This window comes from Stigmatopora nigra, chromosome 1 (genome assembly GCF_051989575.1).
Source record: "Stigmatopora nigra isolate UIUO_SnigA chromosome 1, RoL_Snig_1.1, whole genome shotgun sequence".
In the NCBI taxonomy this organism is placed as follows: domain Eukaryota; kingdom Metazoa; phylum Chordata; class Actinopteri; order Syngnathiformes; family Syngnathidae; genus Stigmatopora; species Stigmatopora nigra.
Window position 1 is genome coordinate 14,085,274 of NC_135508.1, and position 11,675 is coordinate 14,096,948.

General features: G+C 39.6%; 2 protein-coding genes across 4 annotated transcripts; one reads left to right on the forward strand and one right to left on the reverse strand.

The window, feature by feature from the left end:
* Positions 1-195: 195 nt before the first annotated feature.
* Positions 196-8,471, reverse strand: LOC144205809 (uncharacterized). The gene is made up of 10 exons (XM_077730414.1): positions 8,340-8,471; positions 7,541-7,630; positions 6,788-7,039; positions 6,376-6,711; positions 5,669-5,767; positions 5,281-5,362; positions 4,959-4,965; positions 4,186-4,393; positions 2,894-3,220; positions 196-2,370 (listed from the first exon to the last, which is right to left on the reverse strand). Exons 1-10 carry the CDS (start codon positions 8,377-8,379, stop codon positions 1,967-1,969), a joined length of 1,845 nt encoding a protein of 614 aa, XP_077586540.1. The 5' UTR covers positions 8,380-8,471; the 3' UTR covers positions 196-1,966.
* A 177-nt stretch (positions 8,472-8,648) lies between these two features.
* gemin8 (gem (nuclear organelle) associated protein 8) lies at positions 8,649-10,429 on the forward strand. Of its 3 annotated transcripts, none has more exons than XM_077730090.1 (4): positions 8,655-8,820; positions 8,978-9,025; positions 9,480-9,804; positions 9,868-10,429. In XM_077730090.1, exons 2-4 carry the CDS (start codon positions 9,023-9,025, stop codon positions 10,125-10,127), a joined length of 588 nt encoding a protein of 195 aa, XP_077586216.1. In that variant the 5' UTR covers positions 8,655-8,820; positions 8,978-9,022; the 3' UTR covers positions 10,128-10,429. The 3 variants fall into 3 exon arrangements, with proteins under 3 accessions (XP_077586198.1, XP_077586216.1, XP_077586207.1); XM_077730081.1 differs by having other exon boundaries at positions 8,656-8,820; positions 8,957-9,025; XM_077730072.1 differs by lacking the exon at positions 8,978-9,025 and having other exon boundaries at positions 8,649-8,820.
* Positions 10,430-11,675: the final 1,246 nt, after the last annotated feature.

The window sequence follows — 11,675 nt, forward strand, 5'->3', positions numbered from 1 at the left end:
AACTTACACACTTTACCCTGTCACATTTGCTCTAATCTTCATCATAATATCTCTGCCTACACACAGACACAAGTCACACATTCCCCAAGATTTACTGGATGTTAAGTTAACCACATTTGCTTCCTTTCCTTAAAGCATTCCTCAAAAAAATACTCACAAGGAAGGAGCACAGAACAGGAAGTGTGCAGTCACAACTTTCATTTGTAATGATTTTTATTTATTTTTTAAAAAAGGTCCTCAATGTAAAATGCCAAAATCCAGATATCAAAAATCCGTTTCTTTTCTTTTTATGTTCAATAAAACCTGTTGGAGTGAGCGTAATTAACCTTTAGAGCTTTTTTTGTGGGTGTCGTGCGGCACTTGTGCTTTAAATTAGACGGGCGGAATTCCAAATAGCAGCCAGTGCAGCACAAAAACAAACGAGTGGATGGTTAATTCAGGTCATAATAATGACTGACTGTATTTGTTAGGCAGGATGTGGTCCTTAACCAGCACAAAAATGCTGGCTCGAAGAGCCACCATTAAAAAAGGTTCACTCATTTATGTAGCTTGTTTTGTTATTTCAGGCTTGATTCACTAGGAGAATTTTAAAAGTAGGAAAAATAAGGTCAAAACCAAATGTTTGTACAGTTTTGCTGTCGGTTTGGGTGTGTGCTTTGTTCCAATGTGAGTGAGGAAGCTATTGTTGGGACTCCTGACTGTCTTCCTCCCCCACAGAGGAAACCAGCTCTTTTCTTCAGGGGGTGCAAACAACTACCACTTGCTTTTCATTTCAACAGTACAAAAAGACGATAACTGGACAAAAAAAAGATTGAAGCAATGATGTTTCTCCATTGTTTTTTGTTTTTGTTTTTTGAGTGCAATAGAGAATTAAAGAAATGCAGCTGCTCATATTTCATTAATCAACCAATCAAATAAAGGGATGGTGTCAGATACAGTTACAAAGTATTACAGATAAGTAGGACCATTAAAGGTGGAGTAATACCTGTTCTGATTGGCTGCCGAACTTCTCGAGGTTAATAATTTGGATGATAAATGAATAAATTAGACAGAATTGTCTAGGCTAGGATATAACCAAATGTAGAAAATATTTCTGGCACTGTCACTATTTTGATGCTTTTTCACTTTTTAATTCAATTTTTTAAAGTCTGTAATCTATTGTAATCAAAATACTCATGCAATAAAAAAATATAGATTGATATATAAATATATGCATTTGAAAATCAGCTACTCTCAATATGAGCCAGTCAAAACTCTTCCTCACCTAGCCCTGTCAGCTAATCCTAAAAAAATAAAAATTAAACTTAATGAATGTATTAAATATTAAAATGGTGGAGCAATAAGATAAAATTCTGATACACAACCCTCCACAAAAGTTTTAAAAAAACTTGAATAATACATTTATATATCGGTCTAAATACTGTCATGGTAAAGTTCTGCTTTAGAGAGCAAAAGATTTAGGATGAAGGTGAATTGGTTCTGAGGTAACGTGACTTTTTCCAGATAATAAAGGCGTTAACCAAAACGTGGGTGATTACACTGTTACGTGCCAATGGTTTCTGCTCCAGGTGAAAAGTAGCTTGAGACATGAAGATGACCTTTTCCAACATAGTCTTTGTCAAAAGGGAATTCCCATGATTTGTTCCTCTCCTGCCAAGAGCTGCAGCCATTTTCTAAGTGAAGAACTTGCCACGCAGATACACACACAACCACAGGGCGACCAGGAATGCCGCCACGCCGCACAGCAAGATGGCGATGACGTTGACTGGGCTCACTACCGCAAATAAACACAACCCATCTTTACTTCCCAAAATAAAAATGTTATTTTGAGTATTATGATAAGCATATTTCTACATATCCCACTTGGGGAAATTTAGAGTGTCCAATCAGCCTACCATGCATGTCTTTGGAATGTGGGAAGAAACCGGAGTACCCGGAGAAAACCCACGCAGGCCTAGGTAAACATTCAAACTCCACATGGGTGGACGTATGTAAATAAATCAAACTCAGATTTGAAATAAACAAAGGAATTGCTCCAAACCATTAAACAAACAACTCTCAGGAATGCTCGCAATATCTCACCGAGTGGGCCGTTGAGAGACACAAAAAGGGGATTTTCCAGTCCCTGGTGGTGTACAACGCACTGGACCGTCTCAGCGCTGAACAACCCCGGTGGCAGTAACAGAGTGTTTGTCACTGTTGTTATCCTCTCACTCTCAGAATAGCGGGTAACAAGTGACGTGTTGAGACTTTGGTTGTTGGCGCCAATTCTCCACGTGATCTCCGCTGCGGGTCGCGATTGGCTAGAGCAGTTGGCCTCGGTTACACCTGACGATAAGGTCACGTGGGCCACCTTCACTTCGGGTAAAACTAGATGGTAAAAGTGAGAAATGCTTAAGAATAAACATATATAGCCATTTTATAAAGCATATTCTTGGCAATATTACAGCAGTAGATGAAACATATCCTCACATTGACATTGGGTGGGGGAAAAATATATCATTGGCATGGAAACTGTGCAGATTAAATCTTATTTATTCACTTGCTTCCCCTTCCCGAGAGATAAAAGGGGTGTTCCCAACCAAAAAAATGTCCCGGGCCCACAGGCGAAAAGTGTTTGTGCACCTCAAGTAGGTAACTTACCTAAAATGCTTGGATTTGAATTCTTAAATCTTTTGGCGTAAGTATAAAGTGGCTCAGATTCTTTACACAAAACGTGCTTTCATGAATCTCATTTACCCGAAATTTGATCGAACCCTCGACCCCGGATTCTGTGAGGCCAACGCACTAACCACTTTCCTCCATGTCTTGTAATTTAGTGTTTTTTTTTACAGTTTTACCAAGAAAAATGTCATTTTATTGAACAAGTTTGAGATTAACCATTGAAACTTACCATAAACGGAGAGGCAAGCAGTTCCACTCCTTCTGCCGTCTGGGAAAGTGTGGAACTCGCAGATGTAGCACGTGTCATCTTGCACAGTCACCGCATGGAATGACAGCCGTGTGTCGCCAAGGCTTTTGCTCAGGCTCAGACGACTTTCCAGCCCTGCGTCTACATTGTAGTGACTTTGGGAGTAGGACGCCACAGTGATGCTGCCACCCCATTCAGCTTTCTTTTTCCACAGAACCTGGAGAACACGCTCGGGCAGGCTGTACCAACAAGACAAGGTAGCTGGCTCCCCCCTCACGGCCACCTTGTTGCCATCTTGATGCACACTGGCTGAAACAAAACAAAGGTACTAAGTGTATACTAAACCGCAACCAAAATGGCGCTGTTTAAGCGGCAGCCGGCGGCCGCGGTAGCTCCGTCAACTCTAGTTAGTTTTGTGTTTTTGCTGCATTTATGTTTTAATGATTTGATGATTCCATTTACTTTGATTTGCTTTGTACTTTTTGTTTTGCAGTTCTGTCTAATCACTCTCTTGCTACTGCCACAATGTAATTTCCCAAATGAATAAAGTTATCCAATCCAATCCAACCCAATGATTTTCCCTCACATCTTCTGGGACCAAAAACGTGCAATAAAATATTTACATACACTAAAGTGTTGTTGCCTCAGGTACCATTTTAACAAGGAGGAGGGGATCAGTCAACCTAACTGAGCATCCTGCCTAGTAGCAAAGCTTCTGGGTGGGTGGGCTTAACCCGCTGCTGTTCTTCACACAAATCTTTTCCTGTCTATGGAATTTGGGGAGTAGCAAGTGGAACAAACACTTCCTTGTCCAGATAACACAGAGAGTGCCCATAATGCCAACTTGCATAATATTACTCAGTTAGTACTCCAGTTCTTTATTTTAATATTAATAATGATACTTCATCTATGGCCAATCACACGGCTGTTGTTGAATTAATTCTACCAATATTGTGATACTAAATATATAATCAGTTTGGCCATAGTGAGGAAATACAGTAGTATTAGTACAATGGATACTAATACTGATTTATTTTCCATTATAATTTAAAAAAGTGTAGTGTTTTTATTGTTTACTTTACTGTTAATTGCATCTTTCCCCAAACAAATCATGGTTACCAAATTGCCATTTTGATTGACACATTGAATGATGTCCCGACTAAAAAGGTGGGGGGGGGGTGTCTGGGGGACACTTCCAATTCTTCTTTCCCTCCTATCAATACCTCGCAAAATTGGTGTTTAAATGTAGTAAAATGCACAAATCGTCCACTTACCTCGCGTGGTGGATGTTCCTCCGAACCATAGGAGGAGGGTCAGACTCAGTGGAAATCCAAACATGTCAAACTGTTGCAACAAAATATGGCGAACGTTGAAAAAAGGGTGTTTAAAAAGGTTTCGGACTCTGATGCCTCCAAAATAGCACCTGAATAACATTTTGGTCGAGTCTTTCCTCCGATAAGGCGGTACAAAGGAAATAAAATGCTACCAAGTAAGAACCGCTAGGTGGCAATGTCGGACGTGCAATGCTTTGGATTTAAAAAGAGGAAAACTCAGCTGAGGAAATCTCATTTCATCACATTTTCTGAACTGCTTTATCCTTACTAGGGTCGCGGGGGGTCCTGGAGCCTATCCCGGATGACTTCGGGCCAGAGGTGGGAGACACCCTGAATCGGTGGCCAGCCAATCGCAGGGCACAAGGAGACAAACAGTCATTCACGCCCACACTCATATTTTGGGGCAATTTAGAGTGTCCAATTAGCCTACTATGCATGTCTTTGGAATGTGGGAGGAAACCTGAGTGCCCGGAAAAAACCCACACAGCCCCAGGGAGAACATGCAAGCTCCTGAAATTCGTTATCCATTCATAAATCATCACATTCGAGACTAGATATCACGTAGGACGACTCTTAACTATAGATGGGCATTTATTTATCTATGAGGTTTCCTTAAATGCTAATTTGTATATTTTTTTTCAGGAAACACAAAAAAATAGATACAATATATTTGTTAGAAAAATAAAAATATGAATGAAATAGTAGAATTGCACATGCGAACTGCACAAAGGTGGACCAACTTAGATTTGAACCCGGAAGATCAGAACTGTGAGGCACACACGCTAAACACTTGTGTTCCAATAAACGTATGATTTCTCTTTCGGTTCTGGAGGAGATTAAACTTGATGTTATATGCATAAAACAGCGGTAAATTCGGTTGAATTTATGAAATTGAAGGCAAGCATCTTACCACTTATTTGGGTGTTTTGCTGAGAAAACACACCTTATGGAGAAGCACTAACAATTTCGTCATACGCAGTTTCTGTGTATGATGACAGTTAGGCTTTTGTTGTTGATGATGATGACAGAGCTTACATCCAATTATTATTATTATTATGGTGGATGATAGGAGTAATGTGAAATGCCGACGGGCAAACGGAGTCTCGCTTTTCTTTCCCTGTGAGGAAGAGAAACCAAAACAACTTCAAAAATCATTCTAAACAAATGACAGTAAATTTGAAAAACATGTTAGCCTTGAAGTTCTTGTTTTGGTTTTAATATCACAAAACAGAAAGTGAAAATAAATGTTAACCAATGTGTCCAATTTGTATGAGAATTTAACAAAATAAATAAATGAAAGTATATGAATGTGAGGAAATCAAAAGTGACACTAAAGAAAAAATCTTCAAGATATATAGTTGTATGAGGAATGTTTCAGGATTGCATCGTAATATCACCTAAAAATGTTTTATACTAAACTCACCTCTTTGATGTACTGACGAAACGACTGCGACAACTACAGGAAGCAGCGCAACCACAGCAACACAAAGCCAAAGAGGGAAAATTTCAGACTGTCTTCTCTCTGCCCAGAAAAACACCGTTTAAAATTGTATTCTAAGTTAAACATGGGGGGGGGGGGGGGGGGGGAAATCAGATATGACAAATAATAGGTTTTTAAAAAGTGTATTGTCAATGCACAGATTCATAAACCAAACATTTTCTTGTGAAATCTTTTGCTGTATGTTTTCTCCTAGTTGAATTAACAAGAAAATGACTGGTCGTATCACGTGTTTCATGGAAGAGCGGTATTTTTTTCCTCTTTTCTCACACTTAATCATCATTTTATCAACTAAGTCAAGTGAAAGCATGTACTTTTCTTTTAAGGTTAAATATTAAAAAAATATGGATATTTTATTTATTTTCTCAAGTTCATAAAAATGTGAAAATCCACAATGAAACTTGTAAGCAGAAGCCACTTCTGCTACTAGGACTCAGAAATTAAGGGGAAAAGAGTTATAATAGGGGTGACCCTACTTTGCAATTTTTCAATTATCGCAGCCATGTTTAGTCTATAACTGCGATATTTGAGGGATTACTGTATTGAGTTTGTCAAAATGACAGGTAAACTGGTAAGTTTACTTAATAGGCAATAAACCAATGCAGGAAGTCAAAATTTTCTGGCATACATACCAGTCTCTTCCGACTCCTTCCAAGTCTCTATGCCAGCATGTCGGGACAAATTGACCGGTGTGGTTTGCTCTTTCTGATTTCCGCTTTGTGCCACACAGTATGCGTGTCCTTTCCAGCTTCCAGAAATATGCAAGGTGACATTCCGACTGCTGGTGAACGTGCGGTCGGCGTTGGCTAAAGTGGTGATCGGTAGCTGGTCAAAACTGTCGATATTGGGCGAGAAGTGCCAGCGGATGGTGGGTTCTGGTTTCCCAGTGGCGGAGCAGCTCAACACAAATAAAGCACTTCCATTTGCCAATTCACTGTAATGCACTTTTGTTTTCACCTCCGATATTCCTGCAAAATGTGGAGAATCGCAACGGTAAAACCATGCATTCTAAAGGTCAGGTATTTCTTGTCTAATTAGTGTTACCTCGCAGGGTGAGGCAAGTCTCCTTTCTTTTTGACTCCCCTGGGAAAATGTTGAAGATGCAGATGTAACAATTTTCGTCTTCCCACGTGACATTCTTTATGGTGAGAGACGTTGAATTGAGCGACGTTTCAGACAGAATCACCTTCCGCTGGTAAGGATCGTTGATGTTTTGCCCATATATTGTACTGTAGGACGCTACATTTTCAACAGAATAGTCTCGCAGGCGTTTCTGCCACGTGATCTGTTGCACGCCTGAGGTGAAGCCAACAGTTTATTAGGAAATATGTTGTTAATAAAACACACCTTTTATTGTGTACTGGATGGAATTCAAATGTCATCTGGTTTACTTTCACTCTCATAAAATGCTAAAAACATCCTCGTTGCTCAGTGTTCCTGTCATATTTGCAATTTGTGGCTTGAATTGACTGTGCTATTTACTTATAATCTTACATGTTTGCATTGCTGGTGTGAGAAATTTGGAAAAACAAGGAAAATTCCAAGCAATGTTATTTGTTACTCTGTGAGCGAAGGTGATGAAATAGAACAAGTAAAAACATGTTTTTCCATCGTAATATCCTATTTGTAGTTTTTTTTCAGAGGGTGAGAATGGATTAATTTGTATTTAGTTATTTTATATGGAAAAAAGTTGATTTGAAATATGAGTGAATTGACAGACGAGCTCAATCCCGGAACACGGTAAGATCGTGTCTCAAGGTATTACTGTATATTTAGTGAAGTGGGTTTGGCCTTTACCTTTCTGATTCTGCAACTCACACTTGTAGTGTGCATCTTTTCCATAGTCCAGTGCTGTATCCCCAAAACCAGTGATCTGTGTTCTGGCAGCTGACACAAAACACAGCTCGTATGAAAAAAATAAGAGGAAAAAATAGTCTACAAGCAGTTTATAACACCATTGCATGATATTAATTGAGTGTTTTGTGGAACAGAGGCGGATCTGGGATTCTGGAAGAGCAGGAATTTAGTCCTGGGGGGGAAGATTATATATCGGTTCAAACAGTGGTGTTCAAACATTTTTCCTCCAAAATCTACTTTTCAGGGAGTCAACCTGATGCGATCTAACTTTTTTTCTAAGCTCTGACATAGCTCAAATGTTATGTATGTTGATATAGTTCACAATCGACTCTATTGCGAGGTTTGGTTGTTTGCATGTTCTCCTGCGTGGGTTTCCTCCAGGTACTCCAGTTTCCACCCACATTACAAAAACATGCATGGTAGGCTGATTGGACACTAAATTTCCCATAAGTATGAGTGTGAAGCCACTAGGGGAAGCTCTTGCAAGTTCTTCTGGAAAGACTGGCTTTTCAAAAAAAGACATATACATCTGTCATTTATGCAATTATTAAGTAAGATTCTTTGCCACGGGGTCAAAATAACCAAGGTGTTGTCACCTTTAAAATACTTTTCTGCATCTCGATGCGCACTTTAAGTTCTCCCTATGATCAACCAAAACTTCTGTTTCCCAATGCAACATATATATATATGGAGCTAAAAATGTATTTATGCATAAAATGAATTTGTGCATGGCACTTACCTTCAAGCAGCAAAGTAATCAGAAGCAGTCGGTACGGCATCTCGGGGCAAATGGCTATTGTTTTTGTTTCGCAGCTGTTGAGACAAACAACGAAAGTGAAATTGAACCGACACGCTAGTAATAAGAGAACTGAAACCAGACATTTATTTTTATTTTTTTTCTGCAAAAAAAAAAAAAACACAGCCATAAATATCACACACAATTATCCAGTGAGTCCAGTTTAAAATCGGTTGGAATTTGAGCATTTTTAGCTTTCAAATTACACGCTCCGTTTGCTCTTTGGCGAACGTCTCTGACACAAAATGGCCGATATATTACAAAGGCCGTCTAAGTTCGCTCGGAGCGCGCATTTAGCATCTAGTTCTCTATATATGTGATGTCTACTATAATGGTATTAGCTCAGCCTCAAAGTGCAATGGAAAATGCCGTCAAGCAGACACTAAACCTGGACCCGAACCAAACCAGATATATAAAACACGAGGTATTCCGCAACTAAATCGTACTTTCTGCATTTTGTATAACACTAGACTTCAAAGAGTTGAATTGATTTGCTTGGCGTTCTAGACCGGATTGTGTCTTTCTTGTGACCATCCGTTTGCTTCTTGAACTGAATCTAGATCAACTAAATCTCCTCTCAGATCGTGCTGTCTTGTATGGATGAAGTGCGGGACTGAGGACCAAGCATGGTAACCCCCAAATCCTATGTACTATAGTCCGCCTGCAGGCAGGTCACTGCACACGTCTCCCTTCCGATGTATCTAAACGCAGACTATAGACGCGCATGCGTATTACGCAGAGACCACGTTTTTCCAATTATTTTTACTCACTACATAGCCATGAGCTGTGAACACTCGTGTTCAACAAAATGACGAAAATATAACATATTTTTCTTCAAATATGATTACGCTAGTTTTTTTGCAATAGGATTATATGTCATTGAGGCCATTTTTCCGGAAAAAATCATTTCAGAATTTGTTGTACAAATCATTTAAAAAAAGAATCCAGTGTTTTGTCTCCAAACTCAATCGTTTAAAATCTCACCCAAAGCCACACTCAAATTTCCATTTATTTTACACCAAGTGATTATTGACGTTGGTTAAAAAAAACGAAAATGATTCTCATATGGCGTTTCCTTGGCAGGCAGAACCAAGCGCTCAGATGTCCTGGTTTAGCGGCCCAATGTACAGTCGATACTGGCAGCACTACCAGCAGGCAATGGCCTGGCACCAGAGGCACAGGCGAGCCTACCAGAAGGCCTTAGAGGCCGCTTACGGCCCCAGATACTGGCGCCAGCGACATCCCAGCAGCCATGAGCGCTACGCAGATTGGCGTTTGTCCGAAAGTGACAGCGAAGAAGAAAAGAGCAGCTCGGACTCCGAGATCGAATGTGACGTCAGCAACATGGAGATCAGCGAGGAGCTGCGGCAGTTTTTTGCCCAAACTGAGAAACACAGGGAGGAGCTAAGTAAGTGTATGTGCTTTTCCATGACATTGTTGAAATGTTTTACTTATCTTCCTGTCTCTGCAGGAATTCAGCAACAAATAGAGGCTGAGCAAGAGGACAGCTACGTCCCGGCCGATCAGGACTTTCGTAATAAGGTCTTGCGTGCTAGTGTGGCTCCGCCCACTGAGCGGCCAGGTGAGAGGCGCAAAGCAGAGATGAAGAAGTTGTACGGGGAAGATATGGCCAAGATTATGGCCATGGAGGCTGCCATGCAGCTGGCATTTGACAGAAACTGTGACATGAAGCAACCCAAGTACTGGCCTGTCATCCCCCTCAAACTTTAATATTCCCCTTTGGACTATTTGGCATGTTGGAAATGTGGACAAATGGACCCAACATGAGAAAGTGATGTTTCAAAAGACGCAAGGCGAGTGTTTTTGCCTCAAGTGATGAAGTTGAGAAGATAAATTACAGTTTAGTAAAGCCCCTTGCTTGGTGATATCAAACAAATTAATACCCGTTGATCTCCGGTAATGATGCCAGTTCAAACCGACCAATAGTCTTTCCGCCCTACAACATGTTGCAACTTTCGTCATTTCACTCTGATTTGTTGTCCAACTAATAAATTAATATTTGGATAAACTTTTCATATTGTAATCGTTCACCTTGCTACTTCTTTTCATGCCAGGCCCCTGAAGGTTAGTCATAGCTGAAGATAAATTGTAGTCTAAGTACATTTCTGTCAGAAGTTGCGCCCTTTTAATGCAACTGTTTATTTACTTATACTGATATACATACCCATTGTGGCTGCTGTTTTAACCACTGCATGTAATATCACAGATGCATTTATCATAAGGACATTAAGAGTAAAACAATTCTACATTTGTAAAATCTAAATCTAATCTGACAAAGAAAGTCAAATGTACACAGAAAATGCAATTTGAACATGTGCTAACAAAACCATCCTTAAACTACATATTACCTCATTTCTTGCCATTGAGAGCCATTTTACAGGGAGGGATGGCAGTCTTAAAGTTAATATAAATTTGATGTACTTTCGTCAATTCCGGTGAATGAATAGGCTTGAAGGAGAATGTAAGTGATGGAAGTTTATTTTATATAACCTAGGAATGTTTAATAAGAAAGGATTTGGATGTATATTAGATTAGATACAGCATTGTTGGTTAACAAAAAAAAAATCCCTGTGGTTTTATATTGTTTTGGCAACATTGTCTTGTTATGTAGACCCACATATGGCATTCCGCAATGCTAAGATATTTTTTTCAGTTTCACTACACAGGAACTTTAACATATTTTATTCTGTTTCAACTGGATCCCAACAAAGAATAAGGGTAAAACATTTTTTAATATACAAAGCTTAAGACAGAAAAGCAATAGTGTAACTAATCATTTCCTGCCAACTTTCGATTTGCTTTACTTTTCGATATGTAATGTTTTCTTTGTGAAGACTTCATAGCAATAATTCCTTTTATCTCGGGCTCGAATTACTCTGCCTAATTTTATGTGGGCCCTCTTGAGGGCCAACACCCTTAAAATGTGATTTTTGCACCCCTTCCCCATATTTTTCCCTCGTTATTTAACAATAAGAGTGCAATATAAATGCAACAAAATGGCTCAACCTTATATCAACATTATCTAAAATATGACCAACAATAGAATTTGCATGTACTGTATTCATTGCTTGGTGATTAAACCAGCTCTGACGTCACACACCCCACCCCCGACCCCCTCGTCCCAAAACTGGACCTCCAATCGACTGTATGTCAACCCCCACACAAACCCACACCCCAGTACACAACTTTAGTCCTTCATCTTTAGGTTCTTTTTTTCCCCAGCCACATTTCTTACCCAGGACCGGTCTTTGGCCATCC